The 21830-nt window shown below is 43.7% G+C and overlaps 2 protein-coding genes across 3 annotated transcripts in view; both read left to right on the top strand.

Moving 5' to 3' along the window:
- The first annotated feature begins 2291 nt into the window (after positions 1–2291).
- On the top strand, positions 2292–6259 carry LOC135528562 (uncharacterized). Its single transcript, XM_064957737.1, has 6 exons — positions 2292–2357; positions 2471–3908; positions 4263–4355; positions 4517–5502; positions 5674–5785; positions 6049–6259. Exons 1-6 carry the CDS (start codon positions 2292–2294, stop codon positions 6156–6158), a joined length of 2805 nt encoding a protein of 934 aa, XP_064813809.1. The 3' UTR covers positions 6159–6259.
- Positions 6260–6883: 624 nt separating this feature from the next.
- The window catches only part of LOC135537898 (EVI5-like protein), a 41695-nt gene continuing 26748 nt past the window's right edge, over positions 6884–21830 (top strand). For both annotated transcript variants that reach the window (XM_064963910.1, XM_064963915.1), the window contains exon 1: positions 6884–7276. The gene's annotated coding sequence lies outside the window, so the exon portion shown is untranslated. The remainder of the gene's footprint in view (positions 7277–21830) is intronic.

Raw genomic sequence — 21830 nt, forward strand, 5'->3', positions numbered from 1 at the left:
AGATGTTATTTTAACCGTAGCTGTTAAAAGTCCAACAGTGGGAGTGTGCAGCAGACTAATGATGGCGCGACTTTAATTCCTGACTATTTCAATTATGGACAACAGAGGGCAACATTTATCCATAAAATGGATACGATTAAACCTCACTGAACCAAAGTGAATTGGGTTACATTGTAAACTTTATAGAGATTTCGTATGTGATCAGAAACGATGCATTCATTTCCCAGAGTGGTCGCTCTGTGTTATTGTAGTTGACGTAATCGTGTACAATGGCATGACGTAATATAGGAGCCTATGACGTAAACGCACTCAAGAGAAGGTTCAGTGCCTACTTCTGGCTCAGTTGAGTTGATGATTTACAAAGGAGAGTCATCCTCATGTTCAAATAAATCACTTTGAATGGACAAAGATGACATTCTGTGAGTACAGCAAAACGGGCCAAGATTTTCTAAAAAAAAACAAAAAAATTGAAATGTATTTTAAAATGTATTTGTTTATAAAAAATGTCAGGTCCAATCTGAAGGGTGCCTGAAAGCACAATGGATAGAAATCATAAACGGTTGAGAATAATTCTTCAAAAAGTAAGTCTCATAAGTGATTAAAAAAATGTTTTTGTTAATTCTGGGGCTTTCTCTCTTGATATGTAATGGGGCTATCTTCTTGGTAATATAGCCTATATGCTGTAAAAACAGATTGACATTATTTATAGTTGGAAAAGTGGGCATAATAATGGAGGGCTTAAGTTAAATGTATTTCCTTATGGTCCTGTACCCCAGGCTGGGACCCTCCAAGCTAGCGCTGGAGAGCAGGTGCTCCAGACAGACGTCATTTCCGCTGGCCATGATGGAGTAAGGCTGCCAGCCCTGGGAGACTGCACCAAGGACAGCCCTCTAAATGTAAGAAACAGCTTTTAGTTCTGATGCAAAACGTCTGGTTGTAACAGAGACCAGTTGGATGTAATCTAGTAATATGACGGGTTGAAAACCAGTTTACAACGAGATAATAACACCATTAAGACACATGGACCACCTAGTAGTTAGAACTAATAGTATTGGAATTCTGATTTTAGTTCTGATTCTAATTCTAAGGTTATGATTTATAGTTGGAGAAGCGGGCGTAATAATGGAGGGCTTAAGTTAGATGTATTTCCTTATGGTCCTGTACCCCAGGCTGGGACCCTCCAAGCTAGCGCTGGAGAGCAGGTGCTCCAGACAGACGTCCATTCTGCTGGCCATGATGGAGTAAGGCTGCCAGCCCTGGGAAACTGCCCCAAGGACAGCCCTCTAAATGTAAGAAACAGCTTTTAGTTCTGATGCAAAACGTCTGGTTGTAACAGAGACCAGTTGGATGTAATCTAGTAATATGACGGGTTGAAAACCAGTTTTCAACGAGATAATAACACCATTAAGTCACATGGACCACCTAGTAGTTAGAACTAATAGTATTGGAATTCTGATTTGAATTCTGATTCTAATTCTAAGGTTAACCCTTATGTGACATGTCACTTAGTACCACCATGCCTATGGTGAAATAGGTGGTTTCTATGGTGATATGATTTTCCCACTGTTGTTATATGTCTCAGAACCTTGTGCCGAAGCCCCCACAAGGCCCCAGACCCAGCCGAGAGGCCAATATAGCAAAGGCAGAAAAGAAGGCCAGAGAGGTTATCAAGGCTAAAAAGTCTAGGGAGGCTAAGTCAGGGGTGATATACCTAAGCCACCAAGTAGTTGGTATGTTGGCACTGCCTCAAACGCTTCTATCTCGAACAACCAGTTACAGTGAGTATTGATCTCTACTTCCAAAAATCTTGGATTTTTTTGATGCAATTCTAAAAGGATATATGGTGGAAGGATCCACTATTATCTACGACTCTCCTCTTTCTGTAGGTGTCCTGCCAGCTATCAAGAAGGGCACTAAAGTTACCAAAATGGAGACAACAGGTGGGTATTGGTGACACAGTGTTTATTTCTGATTATACAACTTCAATAGAATCTTTACTGTGGTCACTAGCTTGTTCGGTGGTAATTCTGATTGTCTTCTATTTCAGAAACCCCAGGACCCCTGACACCTAATGATGGGGAGATAATGATCTCCTCTCCGTCTGTTGATGACCTCCTGACCCCACAGAGTGATGTCATGTCCGAGGCTAAGAGCGATGATGCCTCCTGTCCAATTTCACCTGAGGCGTTCTCTCTTACAAACTTCCTGAAGTCTCACCCGTGAGTCCTGCTGTGAACCTCTATATGTGCAGAAAAAAATATAATCTATGTAAACACTAGTTTAAGTTGCCAATGATTCCTGGTGTTTGTTTGTTTTCCAGTCAGAGAAAGCTTATCAGGAAGTTCCTCAAACAAATGGTAAGTCCCGCATTTTTTCTGCTTTCAAGGGTGGAGTGATCATTGGAAACAACTATCTTGTAACATAAAAACTACTAGCTGTCAGACTGTTGTTTTCTGTTTCTCTTTCTAAGAACGTGACAATAGGCGACCTGGACGAAATCATCGAGTGGGTGGTGTGTGTCTCCAGTGAGGTGTTCCTCCCAGTGATGGCTCTGCACAGGACCTCCAGACCAGAGCTGTCAGACTCGTCCCGCTGGGGGTCAGGTGTGCTCCAGATCGTCTCTGAAAAGTTCCACCAGCGGAGTTCTGAGCCGACGGGAAGGCTCCTGGGCGGGCAGCCGCCCACTCCCCCTTCTGAGACCGACAAGGAGCTTCAGGGCATAGCAGATCTGTCTGTGAGTAACATCCTGAAAAGGGCCCAGGAGGACCTATTCTCTTCTGGTGAGGATGACCTGGAGAACACCCATCCAGGTATTACTCTGACAGAAGAGAAGCTCTCCAGCATCTTCTCAGAGCTGTTCAGGGATGCCTGTGAGAGTGCCCAGGAGGCCGCCAGACGGATCCACCAAATGAAGTCTGGAAGAGGCAACAACAGCCAGAATGGGAGTTGGCCTGGGTCGTCACAGGGATCGAGCAGATCCAACATGCCAGAGTTGGGAGAACTGGGGTCAGTGAGGAGTCCCAAGGGAAGTGACGTCCATAAAGTCCTTAGCGAGGGGTCCCTCCCTGTCTTTGCCCTGTTTGGGGAGAGGCCAGGGGAAGTTGGGGAGACCAGCAGCCCTGCTGGGGAGATGGACGAGACCCAGACTGCCAGCACTCCCAACATTCCCCGGTCTGGGCATGGCGGCAGAAGGAGTAGCCAGACCACCACTCCCACCCCCGGCCACAGAGAGGCAGGATTCACAGCCAGTAACATCTTTGATGTTATTATTCATCTGGCGCACTCTGACACTGACCGGGAACTCCACCAGGAGTTCAGCAGTGAGGATGATGTTTCACTGAATGACATCATGGACATGAAGTCAACCCCGTCAGTGGAGCCCCTGGGTCAGATCCTGTCCTCATGGAAGCTGGTCAACATGATCTTCAGGGGGAAGGTCCACTACTTTGGGAAGAAGCTCATCTGCAAGGTGTATCAGATGCTTCTGGACACCGGTATGGGCAGGAGGCCAATGGCCCGCCAGAGCAGGTCCGAGCCCATCCTGAAAGACCTGGCTGCCAACCGTAGGCTCTCCAATGAATTCTTCACAGACGTGCTGTACATGTTCATCCAACGGGCCATTAAGAATCTGCTGGAGAACTTCTTGGGTCTGCCGACCACCCCACCAGGTAGAGACATTATGTGGAATGACAACTTTAACTGGATGTATAGGGACGGCTGGGGGAACACCCCCACATCCAGCGAGGAGGAATTGTGGGACAGTGACTCCACCTGGTCAAGTGGGCATGGGGAGGAGGAAGGGACAGAGTCCCGTGGGAGGTGGGCCGCTCTGTTGGAGAAGGGCAGCTTCCTGACCCTCCAGTCCTCCAGCTCCCTCTCCCTCTCCGATGACAACAAGGAGGCACTAGGTTAGTTATTATGTTGTTTTTACCGTCCCCTTCTTTCTTTTCTCTTATTGTCAGTAATGGTATTTTCATTTTCTCTCCTCTTTTTTTCTTATTTTTCTATACAGTGTTTGGAGACATTTTATGTGTGAAGTATTACTTTGAATCAAATGTCAAACTCATTCTATAGAAGGCCGGGTTTCTGCAGGTTTTCACTCCACCCTTGATTGATGAATTAAGGTCACTAATTAGTTAGAAACTCCTCTCACCTGGTTGTCTAGGTCTTAATTGAAAGGAAAAAACGAAAACCCGCAGACACTCGGCCCCCCATGGAATGAGTTTGACACCCCTGTATTAAATAAATGTTGATTTGACCAGGGGCCGTCTGCCAAGTCCTGACCACCAGGGTGGGAGACATCCTGAACAGTACCTGCAACGACGATTGCAAGGCCAGGCTCATCATCCAGAAAGGTACACTTATAACCTGTTTTACCCATATGACCAGTAATAACAATGTAATAACCTGTGTAATAACCTGTGTATTACCATTATAGTAAATGTGCTAGATACTGCATAGTGTTATACATGAATGTGGCTTTGAACCATTTCAGAATATGAGTGTATTTTCTTAGGATTGGATTCCGGTGCCAGGGAAAGGTTCCCTGACTCTCCGTGTCCCTCTTCACCCAAGGACGAAGAGGAGGTGGTTGTGAGTGCCATGACTGTTTCATACCCTAAACCCTCCACCTCAACCCAGGCAGCATGGGCAGCTCCTGCCCAGACTCTGGACGTGTTTCTGCCCAGACCCTGCCTGGATGAAGAAGAGGTAGTGCCCAGCACCTCCTTGAAGGACAACTCTGTGACGACCACCCATGCAGCACTGGCAGCTCCTTCCCAGACCCTGGAAGAAGAGGTGGGAGAAGCTGAGGTGTCCGACGTGAGTGACAGCTCCCTGATGCCTACCAAGGCCCTTGAGAAGATTCCCTCTCTCCTACCAGGCAAGATCCTTATCGAAGAGGACACCCTCAGTTGCAGCACTCCCTGGGCCACCGTCATGAGCCCCCAGACCCTGAAGTTTATCCTCCACGGCATCATGTGCCGACTGGAGGCCTCAGAGTCCCCCCAGGCAAGGAGGGCCAATGACCCCTTCAGGCTGATGAAGGATCTCTTTCTAGAGGTCCAGCATGCCCTGAAGTATGCTGACATCTCTGTCCTCTTTGGCCTGGAGGAGAGCATCCAATTCATTGGGGAGGATGCGGTGAAGGCCATCGTGAAGACTGCAGCTAAACGATTGTCCCTGCGTTCGGACTCCAACCGGGCTCAACTGCGTGCAGCACGCTCTGGTGGTGAGGGAGCCATCAGGTGCATGGCAGACACCATCACACAAGTCATAGATGACTATTCCGAGGACTGGAGTTCCGGAGGCCATTTTGGAGCCAGGAGGAGCCGTGCTAGTGGGAGGTCACACTCCTCAACCTCCTCAAGGAGTGACGTCACCCTCACCGAGGAGCTCCTGGCCCGGAGGGAATCCCTTGAAGAGGACCTAGAGGAGATGGCTGATGACAGCACTGGTTTGGAGAAGACCATTGTAAGCTCAGCCATCTCTGCCAAGTCCCAGGTAATTAGCTACATTTCTGAGAGCTCCGAGCCCAACAGCTGTGCCCTCTTCACAGACCTCGAGGACATCACCTCCACACATGTGAGACAGACAATAACCAGTAGATTGTTTAGTTATTTGGGCTGTTTGATTGTGAGGCATCAACTCAAATCTGTTTCTCTCTCTACGAAGGAGAAGGAGAAGGAAGAGGCTATGAAGGAAGAAATGAGGAAGTCAGGAAAGAAGAGGCAAAGAAATAACAAGGACCAGAAGAAGAACAAGGTGTCTCCTCTTGGCAATGATAGTAAGTCCTCATTTCTGTCAGTCAACATATGCGTCTGTCTTCAGCACACTATTGTAATGTAAGGACGGGAGACTATGATGAAGTTATCAGGGTCTTATTCATAGCCACTAAATGGAAGAGAACAGACTAAAACAGGGAGGAACTTTCTTGAACTTGCCAATAACAAATTCTTGTTTTTGTTTTCTGTTTCAAAACATTTTGCTACTGCGTGCCTGAATGAACACGACCCTGATTTCATGCCCTGTTCTGTGTCACCTGTTCAGGTACTGTGGCTGCAGATGACCCGAAGAAAAAACAGGCTCTCCTCCCGCGGATCACAGCTGCCCTGGCAAGACTATTTTGCTTCCCCTGCAAAAAAAGATGCAAAAAGTAACCGTGCAGAAACGAGTTTGGGAAACCCTGATACCACCTCCCCCAACCCACTTTCTAAAAAAACATCAGTGCCACCAGAAGAGGGAGACAACCCCCCCTATTCACAACTCATTTAATTACCCCCCCTTTAATTTAATAAACACAACTTTCAGCTATTTTGATCTTCTTTACTTTTTTTTTTTTACAGACCCACCTGCATGCTATAGATTCGTAAGGTCAATTTGCTGTGTACTGTCTACAGTATCATAGTTATGAGTAGGTTCACTTTGTCAGTCATTATTTTTTACCTTTATTTAACTAGGCAAGTTAGTTTAGAACAAATTCTTATTTTCAATGACGACCTAGGAACATTGGGTTAACTGCCTTGTTCAGGGGCAGAACGACAGATATTTTAGGCTACCTGTCGCTATATAGGTATAGGCTAAATGCCCTAACCTAATTGCAATTTACATAATAAGAGTTACATTTGAATAATTCCCTAATTTTAACTTTCTTGAGAGGGAATACATCTCTAATACACTATACTCAATACCATACAGTAAGCACACCACTGTATGTCGATGCAAGCCCCGCCTCCCCGCAGAATAAAGAATAGACACGAGTGGATAATTGCGGTGTCACTACAAAGGATACCTTAATTAAGTCAATTCATTGGCTTCAGACATGCCAATCATGTCTGTGTTGTAATCTGATTGGTGTGTTTACCACATCATGGCAAAAGGTGTAGAAACGCTGAAGCACTCCATTCTGTTTATGATTTCTATTTATGATTGACGCTGCTGTTTAAAGCTATATTTTTTAATGTCTGCCTTATTTGTATTATTACACAGTTGGGGAGGACAGGGGAGATAGGGTGGACAGCTCCCTGTCTAGTAGTTGTAGCGAGTTATACGTCTTCTTGAGGAAGCGCCGACAGACCGACAGCTGTGCGAGTTCGCATTTTCTAATAAAACAGCAGCACGAGCGATGGCTTCGGCGTAGCATTTTGTACTGTATTTTTCATACAGCGGCGAAGTCGACATTGTGAAGGTTTTGTTCTGTGCTAGTTTCGTGGTGTCCGTGTGTTGGCATGACATAGCAGCTACGAGCAAGAGCCGCTTCGATTATGGGAACATTCAGGTAGGCATTACTGTTTTATTTATAAATGTATGATTTACTGTTGTTCTTGTTATAATTGCATGTGTCACATAAATATGTGTTATGCATGTAGATGGATCGAGCGAAGTTTACGTTTATGCTCCAAAACAAAGCACTTAGACCCTGTGTATTTTTACATTGAGGAAGCCTTAATCCTCATCAGAGGTTACTCGGCGACAGCGGGGCTGATACTGCTCCATTTCTCTCTTGTCGAATTAATACAGTGGTCTTCATTTGCATATTTCCGGAAAGCGAATAGGCCCCTCAAATGGAAAGGGAAGGCCAGCGAAAAAGAAAATAGCCGAAATAGGCTACAACCCCGTTATTGTTTTATGTAGGCTATTGTTTTACGCATGGAAATAAGAGGACACAGTGTAGCCTCTTCCCCTGCGCGGCCTCAATTTCATACATCGTTTTACAATCATTGCAATGTTTTGAATGGCCTTCTTCTTGTCACATTGCACTGCAAGACATAGGCTTGAGCTGCCATTTGAATTGGTGACAGATGCTGAAGCATCATCTGCAGCGCGAGAGCCTGTTGTACAGGTAGCAGCCATATGCATCAGCATATTGGCCTGAAATCCGGGCTAAGTGCCATCACACAAACAGAAACAGGCATAAACCCACGGAATTACATCCTCAGCCAGTTCTTTGTAGCCTATACAACGCAGGTTATTTGTCCTTCAGATGTATGCTTTTTGCTAGTGAAGGCATGCTACAGCCGTTAGAATATTGTAGTCAGAAATGGATGTGCCCTGGGTTGGCTTTACTCCAAAATATTATGAGAGCGAAAGATCTCAAAGTATGGATTGTGGCTAACATTTTATTATGGAAGGGCTATTATGGCTGACAATAAACAAGTGAAGTATTCTGCCCCAGGTGTCTGAATTCAGTCTCTTTTGGGGACTTACTATTCAAGGAATAAATTACCTTGCATTTCAGATTATGGTTAATATTATAAACGGTGGAATAGAACAGACTAGAGACGTGCACCACCAAGTGAAAGCACTGGGTAGCTTTCACCAGCACAGAGTGTGTTGAGTGAGAATTCAACTCATTGCTTTTAGCCTTATCTAGGAAATGCACTCACCATACAGAGAGTGAAACATACAGGCTCTCAAGAAAACAATTATCTGATCTTCACACATCCTCATGACCTTGTTTTGAAAAGAAATGCTACACCCGTTTACCACACACACACACACACACACACACAGATGGGACATTTGAACATTACAGCTCAGTAAAAGTGACAGTTGGCATTCACACACGGCTGTCTAAACCTCACTTCTTTCTCATCATCCCTGCTACTTGCTGTTGCTATGGCAATCCATGCTGAGGTGAACTGTGAATGAATGGTAAGCTAATAGACCTTTGTGATGTTGTCAGATGAACAGTCTTTGCGTTTTACACTGGCTTGGCTGTGGCGTGCCTCTGCTGTACAACCTTCTGAATGCCACAATAAGGGCTGTGGATGTAGGAGGGGGGGATACCATCTACCTGTCCTGATCTCTGTGTCTGTCTGGATCGCTGTCAGGTTCTGTATGTCTGTCTCTGCATCTCTGTGAGGGTCTCTTAATCTGACTCTGCATCTCTGACAGGTTCTATCTGTTTGTCACACTGACTCTCTCACTGTGGTTGGTTGGTTGTAGCGATTAGCAGAGGCCTGCCCTGTGCTAAAGGCTCCACTCCATTATCCTGCTGTGCTGCTGACGCTAAGATACTGGGAGCAACTCCATGACCTGACATACCAAGCCTAAAACTCTAGTATCCTGCCCTACTGCAGCTACTACAAGCTCCCTTGTAGTGTGTTGTTCCTGTCATTTTGGTAGCACCACATTACAGCACGGAATAAAGCAGTAATAGAATGGTAACTAGTTAAAGTTACTCACAAAGCAAACCATTATTTGCCCAGATACAGGATGCTACAGATCAGTATAATTGTATTGTTTCAGAGATTTCACATACTAGAGGGGTGATAATACAAAAACAACATGGCAGTGTTTCCCCTAAAATTCTCCAAATGTCTTGGCATGGGGCCCCCCATTTATTTTGTTATAACATTTGAGTCACTCAGATACACTATATATACAAAAGTATGTGGACACCACTTCAAATTAGTGGATTCAAACATTTCAGCTGACAGATGTATAAAATTGAGCACACAGTCATGCAATCTCCATAGAAAAACATTGGCAGTAGAATGGCCTTACTGTCAAGTTCAGTGACTTTCAACGTGGCACTATCATAGGATGCCACCTTTCCAACAAGTCTGTTTGTCAAATGTCTGCCCTGCTAGAGCTGCCCTGGTCAACTGTAAGTGCTGTTATTGTGAATTGGAAACGTTTAGGAGCAACAAAGGCTCAGCCACAAAGTGGTAGGCCACACAAACACACGGAATGAGACTGTTGAGTGTTGAAGCACGTAGCGAGTAAAAAAATAATCTGTCCTCCGTTGCAACACTCACTTCTGAGTTCCCAACGGCCTCTGGAAGCAATGTCAGCATAATAACTGTTTGTCGGGAGCTTCATGAAAGGGGTTTCCATGACCGAGCAGCCGCACACAAGTCTAAGATCACCATGCACAATGCCAAGCATTGGTTGGAGTGGCGTATGGCCTGCTGCCATTGGACTCTGGAGCAGTGGAAACGCATTCTCTGGAGTGATGAATCACGCTCCACTAGTTGGCAGACCGACGGACAAATCTGGGTTTGGCGGATCCCAGGAGTATGCTACCTGCCCCAATGCATTGTGCCAACTAAAGTTTGGAGAAGGAATAATGAATGGTCGGTCTGGGGCTGTTTTTCATGGTTCGGGATAGGCTCCTTAGTTCCACTTAACGCTACAGCATACAATGACATTCTAGACAATTCTGTGCTTCCAACTTTGTGGCAACAGTTTGGTGAAGGACCTTTCCTGTTTTAACATGACAATGCCCCCTTGCACAAAGAGTTCCAAACATAAATGGTTTGTTGAGGTTGGTGTGGAATAACTGGACTGCCCTGCACAGAGCCCTGACCTTAACCCCATTGAACAACTTTGGAATGAATTGGAACGCCGACTGCAAGCCAGGCCTAATTGCCCAGCATCATTGCCCAACCTCACTAATGCTTTTGTGGCTGAATGGAAGCAAGTTCCAATATCAAGTGGAAAGCCTTCCCAGAAGAGTGGAGGCTGTTGTAGCAGCAAAGTGGGGACCAACTCTATATTAATGCTCATTATTTGGTAATGAGATGTTTGACAAGCTTTTGGTCATGTAGTGTAGCATAAGAACACAACGTAAGACATAGCAAAATGTGTAGAATTTCAGGAAACTAGCTTTAAAACTGTAAAATGTTTTCTCTTCCCCATGGCAAAATGTCTAGAATTGCGACTAGCAGACAAATTTGCTTTAAAACAGCAACATTTTATCTCTGATGCCATGGGAGGGCCTCTAAAAATGTTGGTCGGAGAAGGCGCCGTTGGTCACGCCCACCCCATCTATTTCTCCACCTAGTCAGGTGAACAGGGCCTTGCCCTTTTATTATGATAAACAAGCCCGGGCAACCATTTCACCAGAGCTGTTGTCTCGGTTGCACTTGTTTTCTAGGATCACTGTTGTCTGGTAATGTACAGGAATGATTCACCTCAGTTCACAGTTCACTCTCGCTGGGAGTATGATTAACGTCACCTCTCTATTGGCCCATTCCACTGTGTGTGGTAAACTATCCAGACCTGTTCTGAAACCCCAGAGGGAGGTTTTATATGGCTTTAATTAAAATAGAGCTGAATGAACACACAATCAACTGGTGACACAATGTCCCGGGGCTATTGTACCAAAGTGGCACAGGTGTGCCAGTAATAGGTCGGATGGTTTCTGTTTGACGCCGCACTAACTATACTGGCCAAAGATCAGTTTGGATCAGTGCCCCAGAAAAGGGGATCTGGTTGGTTCATCTACTGTGGGAAAGTGAGGCTTAAACCAATCCCACGGACATCCCATGTATCGTTTATGTGTGTATTTTCTGTTCATGCCGAGGCAAATGCAAGGGCACCCTGGGTTATGTTGGTGCACAGTGTTTAATCTGTTTGTAATCAGATCTGTTTGTAATCCATTTGAGGATGACGCAGCAGTGCTGGTGATCCTTTTAATCTGTATCTTATTGAATCACCTGATCAGGGTCAGATTGGCCTAGCCCCCCTCTGACAATACACTCACTACCATTGCAGAATAAATTATTAGTCACATCGCATTGCTTTGGAATTTGTTTGGAGGGAGGATGGTGGAAATGTGTATTTTAAAGCCATGTTCCCCTTGGTATTCATGGAACCGTGATTATCAGGAGGGCGCTTATAGCTAAACTAGGAATTCAGGAAGCAATTCTTGTTCTAAATGTGCTTACTTTTAGGGAACTTGGGTAGTCTGAGGGAGCTTCAGCGGATGACATGTCATTCTAATTAGCCCAAATGTGTCTGGTCATCATTCAAGCTTACCGTCAAAGCAACCTATTCATTAGATTCATCTCGACTCTAGATAACATCTGCTGTACAGGGCCTTGGTCCGATATAACGAATGTGTATATATTTCACTTTGTCAAGGAAGGTCATGTGGAGACCAGGCTGTCATTGCCATGACGATTTTGGATGACTAGGGGAGGTCAAGCCTATTAGAGACAAGGGATAATATGCAGCCATTACAGAATCTGAGGGAGTACGTTAACAGCAGTGACGTCAGAAGAGCACAGGGTTCATAATACTAACCCTAGACACCAGAGTGGGAGAAGAACTGGGCACTACATCGTGGACTACTTTTGACCAGGGCCCATTCCCAAGTAGCGCACTATATAGATCATAGGGTGCCATTTTGGATGCTGCCAGTCGCATGCACTTGGATGTTGTGGCGTTGAGGAACAAGCCACGTGTCAGCGGACAGATGGGAACAAAGCTGTAAATGAGATGTAGCAACAGTGAGGTTAGGGCGTACAGGAGGGAGGACTGGGGGTTTAGCGTGGGGGCTGCCCTTGGTGTCAAGCATGGCCTGAGGGGGAGGCACAACACGTACAAGGAGGGAGAGAGGGGAGGGGAAGGGATATGATGGTTGGATTAGGGGTTCAGGGGAGAAATGGGGGATAGAGAGGGTTGATAGTTGGGGGTACAATAGGTCTGTCTGTTGCTGTGGACAGTGGGAGCGAGGATAGGAAGTGCTGAGGCGCACACACAATGCGATAATTGTGCACGTGGATAGCGGTTTACATACAAACTCATGCATAGGCACAACACAGTGCTCACATTGAAGCTGCCCCATTCACGGCAAGGGAGAAGCTGCTGTTTACACACACAACAGGGCTCATATTGAGGCTCCCTCGTGTGCTGGGCACAGCCTTTGTTCCCCCAAGACTAACCCCATCTCCAGTACTCTGCAGTCCCAAGTTCACCATGGTGGTGTCTCAAATTGCACCCTATTCCTTAAATAGTGCAGTACTTTTAACCAGGGCCCATAGGGCTCTGATCAAAAGTAGTGCACTATATAGGGTGCCGCTTGGGAAGCACAACATGCAACCTCCAGACACACTAAATGGGAGAACTTCTGCATTCAGATACATTCAATGCTATTTTTTTGTTGTCCTACCGTTACCCTTAGAGAGATTTAATGTACTGATAGCCAGAGCAGCAATTGTCCCACATATTGCTGTAGTCGAGCATGACTCACAGAGTTTGGACTACAGCCTGGCTTCAATGACATTGCTGTATACCCCCTCTGGTGTACATCCTACTGTAGATGGACTGGAGTGATTCCTGGTGAGATGACCAATGGGGATGCCAGTAATTTAGGGGATTAGTTTTCAAAGGGAGACTAGTGTTATATTTTCAGAGATGTTAAGGTTATTTCTTGCATTGGTTTCTTAAAAGGTAACTACAGTTGACGTCGGAAATGTAAATACACTTAAACTCAGTTTTTCACTATTCCTGACATTTAATCCTAGTAAAAAAAATACAATTTTTTAGGTCAGTTAGGATCACCACTTTATTTTAAGAATGTGAAATGTCAGAATAATAGTAGAGAAAATGGTTTATTTCAGCTTTTATTTCTTTCATCACATTCCCAGTGGGTCAGACGTTTACATACACTGAATTAGTATTTGGTAGCGTTGCCTTTGTTTAACTTGGGTCAAACGTTTTGGGTATCCTTCTACGAGGTTCCCACAATAAATTGGGTGAATTTTGGCCCGTTCTTCCTGAAAGAGCTGATGGAACTGAGTCAGATTTGTAGGCCTCCTTGCTCACATACACTTTTTCAGTTCTGTCCACAAATTTTCTAAAGGATTGAGGTCAGGGCTTTGTGATACCTTGACTTTGTTGTCCTTAAGCCATTTTGCTACAACTTTGGAAGTATGCTTGGGGTCATTGTCCATTTGGAAGACTCATTTGCAACCAAGCTTAAACTTCCTGACTGATGTCTTGAGATGTTGCTCAATATATCCACATAATTTTCAGTCCTCATGAAGCCATCTACCACAACATGATGCTGCCACCCCTGCTTCACGGTTAGGATGGTGTTCTTCGGCTTGCAAGCCTCCCCCTTTTTCCTCCAAACGTAACGATGGTCATTATGGCCAAACAGTTCTATTTTTGTTTCTTCAGACCACATTTCTCCAGAAAGTATTATCTTTGTCCCCATGTGCAGTTGCAAACCATAGTCTGTCTTTTTTATGCAGCTTTGGAGCAGTGGCTTCTTCCTTGCTGAGCGGCCTTTCAGGTTATGTCAATATAGGACTCGTTTCACTGTGGATATAAATACTTTAGTACCGGTTTCCTCCAGCATCTTCACAAGGTCCTTTGCTGCTCTTCTGGGATTGATTTGCACTTTCTGTACCAAAGTACGTTCATCTCTAGGAGACAGAACTCGTCTCCTTCCTGAGTGGTATGACGGCTTGCGTATTATTGTTTGTACAGATGAACGTGGTACCTTCAGGCGTTTGGAAATTGCTCCCAAGGATGAACCAGAATTGTGGATGTCTACAATTGTTTTTCTGAGGTCTTTGCTGATTTCTTTAGTTTTTCCCATGATATCAAGCAAAGAGGCGCTGAGTTTGAAGGTAGGTCTTGAAATACATCCACAGGTACACATCCAATTGACTCAAATTATGTCAATTAGCCTATCAGAAGCTTCTAAAACCATGACATTTTCTGAAAATTTCAAGCTGTTTAAGGGCACAGTCAACTTAGTGTATGTAAACTTCTGACCCACGTGGATTCTGATTTAAGTGAAATAATCTGTCTGTAAACAATTGATGGAAAAATGACTTGTGTCATGCACAAAGTAGATGTCCTAACCGACTTGCCAAAACTATAGTTTGTTAACATGACATTTGTGGAGGGGTTGAAAAATGAGTTTTAATGACTCCAACCTAAGTGAATGTAACCTTCCGACTTCAACTGTATATGCATCGTCACAGTGAGCAGTCGAGAGGAATATTAAGGGTTAAAGTTCAGTATTTCTAGTGTCATAAGATTAGTTTTGATAAAATTAGGCTACAACTCTTCTCTGTTGCTATTGTTACGTTGTTTTGGAGGAACTAGCTACGTGTCATTCTGAGAGAGGATTGTGACAGTTTGGGGACGCCCGTTTTCCTGAGCTGCTTCTTCTGATGCAATTGGTCTCATGCTAGTTAATGGCTCTTTTGATTGGCCTCTCCCAGCACATGAATGGCGTCCTTGTCCCTCCATCCCTCTGCAGTGTTTTTTCCCTTCAAACAATCTTTTTTTTTCTCTCTCTGGGCAGTTTTTCTGTTTTCCTTGTCGTTGTCGTGCTTCAGTAGACATATGTATCAGTGTGACTATGGCTGATATTAAAACAGCTAGGGTGTGTGTGAGTTGTAGTCATAGAGCTGTTCAGCATCCCGAGGATGGCTAGCCCATTCCCCTCATCTCTCTCGCGCTCAGTCGCAGATGTGCATAAGCCCTACATTCTGGGATTCCATTTGTCAAATGTATGCTGAATTACCCTCGGCTTGGGGTTACGCCTATCTCTCCTCTCCCTCTATGTGGATTGGGGCCACTAGCTCGGCTGGACTCTGGCTTACCCAGTAATAGAGCTCCCATACATGATGCAGGCCAGGGCTGTAATTCTGTCCATAGAAACAGAATCACTAGAATGGAAATGCTATGAGGGTGCAGTCAAATTGCCATTGCCAAAGGTGTTTTCCTTGTTCGAATAATTATATTTCTACGAGGCTGTCAGGGTTTCCTTTTTCATTCTAGTAATTCTATTTTTATGGTGCTGCCTGGCTGCCAAGTAGAACAGGAAAGAACCCAGGCCACCGCAATTTGGCTGCACCCTCATGGGATTCTGATTCTAGTAATTCTATTTCTATGGTGCAGCTTGGCTGCCACAGACAGGAGTGCAGAGAGGAACTGCTGAGCAGCATTGGTACCTTCATGATTAAACAGTAGCAGCGGACCTCTGGTTTATCACTGACCAATGGTCCCCCTAATAGTTTTGTGATTAGTAGCTGCATTGTGCAGTGCACAGTCTGTTCTTGGCTTTACTAGAGGGTGGAGATAGAGAGTACCAGGCCTTGCCTACCTGGCCTCGCCTCACATAGGCCAGTAGAATGTTGCACATTGTGAATCACAAGTCTGCCTGCGTGCACACACACACACACACACACACACACACACACACACACACACACAATAATATACACAAAACCTTCCTTATCAGAAAATGGGATTTTATGGATTTAACCTCTGCTTAAATTGCCATTATTTCTTTCTTTGTCAATGGATTTGCATGAGAAAACAAACAATTAGAAATTATAATACTTTGAGGAATGTTGTTTTGTATTTTCATAGCTCTGCAGATTTCTACTATATCAACATGGCCTATCTTTCTCAAAACATTCTTTCTAGTTTGCTAATCTCATAATTAATTATGGCTCCAATCCAATCACCTTTAATGCACTGCCTCTGTCCTGCTTGCTTGATATTCACAGCATGATGTCATCAAATATTCATGACATCACATTTAATGGTAATCTAGCTAATGTTGATCCATCAGTGAGTGATTTAAATGGTGATCTACTCTGCAACACAGAGTGCAAGGACACAGCCCTTAGTCATGATATATTGGTTCTGTAACAAATCCCCTGAGGATTTATTGCTATTATAAACTGATTACCAACGTAATTGGAGCAGTAAAAATACATGTTTTGTCATACCTATACAGTCTGAAATACCACAACTTTCAGCCAGTCAGCATTCACGGCTCGCACCACCCAGTTTATAATACAGGATTACATCATGATCCATTAAATCCATACACTTATAATGTGTGCGTCCCAAATGGCACCTGGTTGACCAGAGCCCTGGTTAAAAGTAGTGCACTATAGAGAATAGGGTGCCATTTGAGACACAAACCAATCTCTTTATAAAGAAGACTGTAAGTGAATGTTGAGCCACAGTGAGACAATGGCCATTATAGAATGTGATGTCATCATCCATGGTGACTCAAGCCCACACCCTGATAACTACTCCCTTAGCAAGTGGACGGCTATAATATCGTTCACTGTGGATTGACTGTGATCAATTCACTTAGATGGGAATCAAGGGACTGTATGTCAATTATTTTTGTTTGTTGTGTTTGACATAGAAATTGGCTCTGTAGGAAAATGTCAAACAACCAAATGATATTTTCATAGCACTTAACCATTTGTCACAGAATTCAACCAACAGTTGACCTCGTATAAGCATTGACTAATGAGACACAGGACTATGTACAGTGCATTCTGAAGTATTCAGACCTCGTGACTTTTTCCACATTTTGTTACGCTACGGCCTTATTGTAAAATGGATTCAATTGTTTTTTTCCCCCTCATCAATCTACACACACTGCCCCATAATGACAAAGCAAAAACTGTTGTTTTTTTAGACATTTTATGTGTGTGTGTGTGTGTGTGTGTGTGTGTGTGATATAACATTTGCATAATTATTCAGACCCTTTACTCAGTACTTTGTTGAAGTACCTTCGGCAGCGATTACAACCTGGATTCTTCTTGGGTATGAATCTACAAGCTTGTCATGCCTGTACTGTATTTGGGGAGTTTCTCCCATTCTTCTCTGCAGATCCTCTCAAGCTCTGTCCAGTTTTTTCAAATCAAATTTGATTGGTCACATGCACATGGTTAGCAGATGTTATTGCGAGTGTCGCAAAATGCTTGTGCTCCTTCTTACAGTGCAGCAATATCTAACAAGTAATCTAACAATTCCACAACTACCTAATACACACAAATCTAAGTAAAGGGATGTAATAAGAATATGTACATATAAATATATGGATGGGCCATGCCCGACCGGCATAGACGAAATGCAATAGATGGTATAAAATACAGTATATACATCTGGGATGAGTAGTGCAAGATACAGTTTAAGTCGGATGTTTACATACACTTAGGTTGGAGTCATTAAAACCCGTTTTTCAACCACTCTACAAATTTCTTGTTCACAAACTATAGTTTTGGCAAGTCGGTTAGGACATCTACTTTGTTCATGACACAAGTAAGTTTTCCAACCATTGTTTACAGACAGATTATTTCACTTAAATCATAATTCCAGTGGGTCAGAAGTTTACATACACTAAGTTGATTGTGCCTTTAAACAGCTTGGAACATTTCAGAAAATGTCATGGCTTTAGAAGTTTCTGATATGCAAATTGACATAATTTGAGTCAATTGGAAGTGTACCTGTGGATGTATTTCAAGGCCTACCTTCAAACTCAGTGTCTCTTTGCTTGACATCATGGAAAAATCTAAAGAAATCGGCTAAGACATCAGAATATTTTTTTAGACCAAGTCTGTTTCATCCTTGGGAGCAATTTCCAAACACCTGAAGGTACCATGTTCATCTGTACAAACAATAGTATGCAAGTATAAACACTATGGGACCACGCAGCCATCTTACCGCTCAGGAAGGAGACACATTCTGTCTCCTAGAGATGAATGTACTTTGGTGTGAAAGTGCAAATCAATCCCAGAACAACAGCAAAGGACTTTGTGTAGATGCTGGAGGAAACAGTTACAAAGTATCTATATCCACAGTTTAACATATCCTATATCCACATAACCTTAACGACCGCTCAGCAAGGAAGAAGCCACTGCTCCAAAACCGCCATAAAAAAGCCAGACTATGGTTTGCAACTGCACATGGGGACAAAGACTGTACTTTTTGGAGAAATGTCCTCTGTTCTGATGAAACAAAAATAGAAGTGTTTGGCCATAATGACCATCGTTATGTTTGGAGGAAAAAGGGGGAGGCTTGCAAGCTGAAGAACACCATCCCAACTGTGAAGCACGGGGGTGGCCATATCATGTTGTGGGGGTGCTTTGCTGGCGTACTTCACAAAATAGATGGCATCATGAGGAAGGAAAATGATGTGGATATATTGAAGCAACATCTCAATCAGGAAGTTAAAGCTTGGTCACAAATGGGTCTTCCAAATGGACAATGACCCCAAGCATACTTCCAAAGTTGTGGCAAAATGGCTTAAGGACAACAAAGTCAAGGTATTGGAGTGGCCATCACAAAGCCCTAACCTCAATCCTATTGAAAGTGTGTGGTCAGAACTGAAAAAGCGTATGCAAGCAAGGAGGCCTATAAACATGACTCAGTTACATCAGCTCTGTCAGGAGGAATGGGCCAAAATGCACCCAACTTATTGTGGGAAGCTTGTGGAAGGCTACACAAAACGTTTAATCCAAGTTAAACAATTTAAAGGCAATGCTACCAAATACTAATTGCGTGTATGTTAACTTCTGACTTACTGGGAATGTGACGAATGAAACAAAATCTGAAATAAATCATTCTCTCTACTATTATTGTGACATTTCACATTCTTAAAATAAAGTGGTGATCCTAACTGACCTAAGACAGGGAATTCTTACTATAAATAAATTTACATGTATTTGCCTAAGGTGTATGTAAACTTCTGACTTAAACTGTATGTAAACATCATTATTAGAGCCCTGTGGTTGTGGGTGGTGCAGTTTCCGTTCCAGGCGGCGATATAGCCAGGCAGGATGTTCTCAATTGTGCATCTGTAGAAGTTTGAGGGTTTTATTTGACAAGTCAAATATCTTCAGCCTACTGAGGTTGAAGAGACGCTGTTGTGCCTTTTTCACTGCACTGTCTGTGTGGGTGGACCATTTCAGTTTGTCCGTGATGTGTACGCCGAGGAACTCAACTTTCCATCCAACTTGGGAGCGTCGCTGCACAGCTATTTTCAGGTCTCTCCAGAGATGTTCAATCGGGTTCGGGCTCTGGCTGGGCCAATCAAGGACCTTCAGAGACTTGTCTCGAAGCCACTCTTGCGTTGTTTTGGCTGTGTGCTTAGGGTCGTTGCTCTGTTGGAAGGTGAACCTTCATCCCAGTCTGAGGTCTGGAGCACTCTGGAGCAGGTTTTCATACCCTGCCGCCTGGGCCCCAGGGTAGCCTAGTGGTTAGAGCGTTGGACTAGTAACCGGAAGGTTGCGAGTTCAAACCCCCAAGCTGACAAGGTACAAATCTGTCGTTCTGCCCCTGAACAGGCAGTTAACCCACTGTTCCCAGGCCGTCATTGAAAATAAGAATTTGTTCTTAACTGACTTACCTGGTTAAAAAAAGGTAGTCAGAACCCGATTGGTAAAATAAAATAATGGATTTCTCTGTACTTTGCTCTGTTCATCTTTCCCTCGATCCTGACTAGTCTCCCAGTCCCTGCCACTGAAAAACATATCTACAGCATGATGCTGCCACCACCATGCTTCACTGTAGGGATGGTGCCAGGTTTCCTCCAGGTGTGGATCTTGGCATTCAGGCCAGAGAATCTTGTTTCTCATCCTTTAGGTGTCTTTTGGAAAACTCCAAGCGGGCTGTCATAGAAGCAACTCCTCAGTAAAATTCACGTATTTTTACTCTACCATAAAGGCCTGATTGGTGGAGTGCAATAGAGATTGTTGTCCTCCTGGAAGGTTCTCCCATCTCCACATAGAAACTGGAGCTCTGTCAGAGTGACCATCGGGTTCTTGGTCACCTCCCTGACCAAGGCATTCTCCCCCGATTGGTCAGTTTTGCCGAGTGGCCAGCTCTAGGAAGAGTCTTGGTGTTTACAAACTTCTTCCTTTTAGAATGATGGAGACCACTCTTGGGGACCTTCAATGCTGCAAAAATGTTTTGGTGCCCTTCCCCAGATCTGTGCCTCAACACAATCCTGTCTCTGAGTTCTACAGGACCTTATATAGACAGGTGTGTGCCTTTCCAAATCATGTCCAATCAATTGAATATACCACAGGTGGACTCCAAGTTGTAGAAACATCTCAAGGATGATCAATGGAAACAGGATGCACCTGAACTCAATTTCTGAGTCTCATCGCAAAGAGTCTGAATACTTACAGAAGTAGTTTGGACACCTATTCATTACAGGGTTTTTCTTTATTTTTACTATTTTCTACATTGTAGAATAATAGTTAAGACATCATAACTATGGAATCATGTAGTAACCAAAAAAGTGATAAGCAAATCAAAATATATTTGATATTTGAGATTGTTCAAATCAAAGTAGCCACCCTTTGCCTTGATGACAGCTTTGCATACTCTTGGCATTCTCTCAACCAGCTTCATGAGGTAGTCACCAGGAATTAATGCATTTCAATTAACAGGTGTGCCTTGTTAATTTGTGGAATTGTTTTCCTTGATGTGTTTGAGCCAATCAGTTGTGTTGTGACAAGATAGGGTAGGTATACACTTGATAGCCCTATTTGGTAAAAGACCAAGTCCATATAATGGCAAGAACAGCTCAAATAAGCAAAGAGAAATTACAGACCATTACTGTTTAAGACATGAAGGTCAGTAAATCCTGAAATTGAAGAACTTTGAAAGTTTCAAGTGCAGTCGTAAAAACTGAAATAGGGAAAATAAAGAAAAACCCTTGAATGAGTAGGTGTGTACTAACGTTTGACTGGTACTGTATGGTAATAAGGTATTTTATGTTTTTAATAAATTAGCAAAAATTTCTACAAACCTCTTTTCGCTTTGTCATTATGGGGTATTGTGTGTAGATTGAGATTTTATTTTATTTAATCCATTTTAGAATAAGGCTGTAAAGTAACAACATTTGGAAAAAGTCAAGGGTCTGAATACTTTCCGTGTGTGTGTGTGTGTGTGTGTGTGTTGAACAAAAATGTAAACACAGCATGCATTCAAAGATTTCACTGAGTTACAGTTCATATCAGGAAATCTGTCAATTTAAAATGAATTAATTAGGCCCTAATCTATGGATTTTACATGAATGGGAATGCAGATCTGTGTCTATTGGTTCCAGATACCGTACAAAAGAAGGTATGGGCATGGACCACCATTTGCTTCTTGCAGCGCGACACGTTTCCTTCTGATAGTTGATCAGGCTGTTGATTGATTCCTGTGGAACACACTGTAGTATACATTGATTGGTGAGTATGCAGGCCATGGAAGACCTGAGAGATTGAGCTTCCAGGAATTGTATACAGATACTTGCGGCATGGGGCTGT

This window comes from Oncorhynchus masou, chromosome 5 (assembly GCF_036934945.1).
Source record: "Oncorhynchus masou masou isolate Uvic2021 chromosome 5, UVic_Omas_1.1, whole genome shotgun sequence".
Taxonomy (NCBI): domain Eukaryota; kingdom Metazoa; phylum Chordata; class Actinopteri; order Salmoniformes; family Salmonidae; genus Oncorhynchus; species Oncorhynchus masou.

Bases quoted from the DNA above. Each gene is read 5' to 3' on its own strand.
- LOC135528562 (XM_064957737.1), top strand. From the start codon at position 2,292: ATGATTCCTGGTGTTTGTTTGTTTTCCAGTCAGAGAAAGCTTATCAGG. The intron at 2,358-2,470 runs GTAAGTCCCGCA...TCTCTTTCTAAG, and splicing joins GGAAGTTCCTCAAACAAATG to AACGTGACAATAGGCGACCT. The intron at 5,503-5,673 runs GTAATTAGCTAC...CTCTCTACGAAG, and splicing joins CCATCTCTGCCAAGTCCCAG to GAGAAGGAGAAGGAAGAGGC.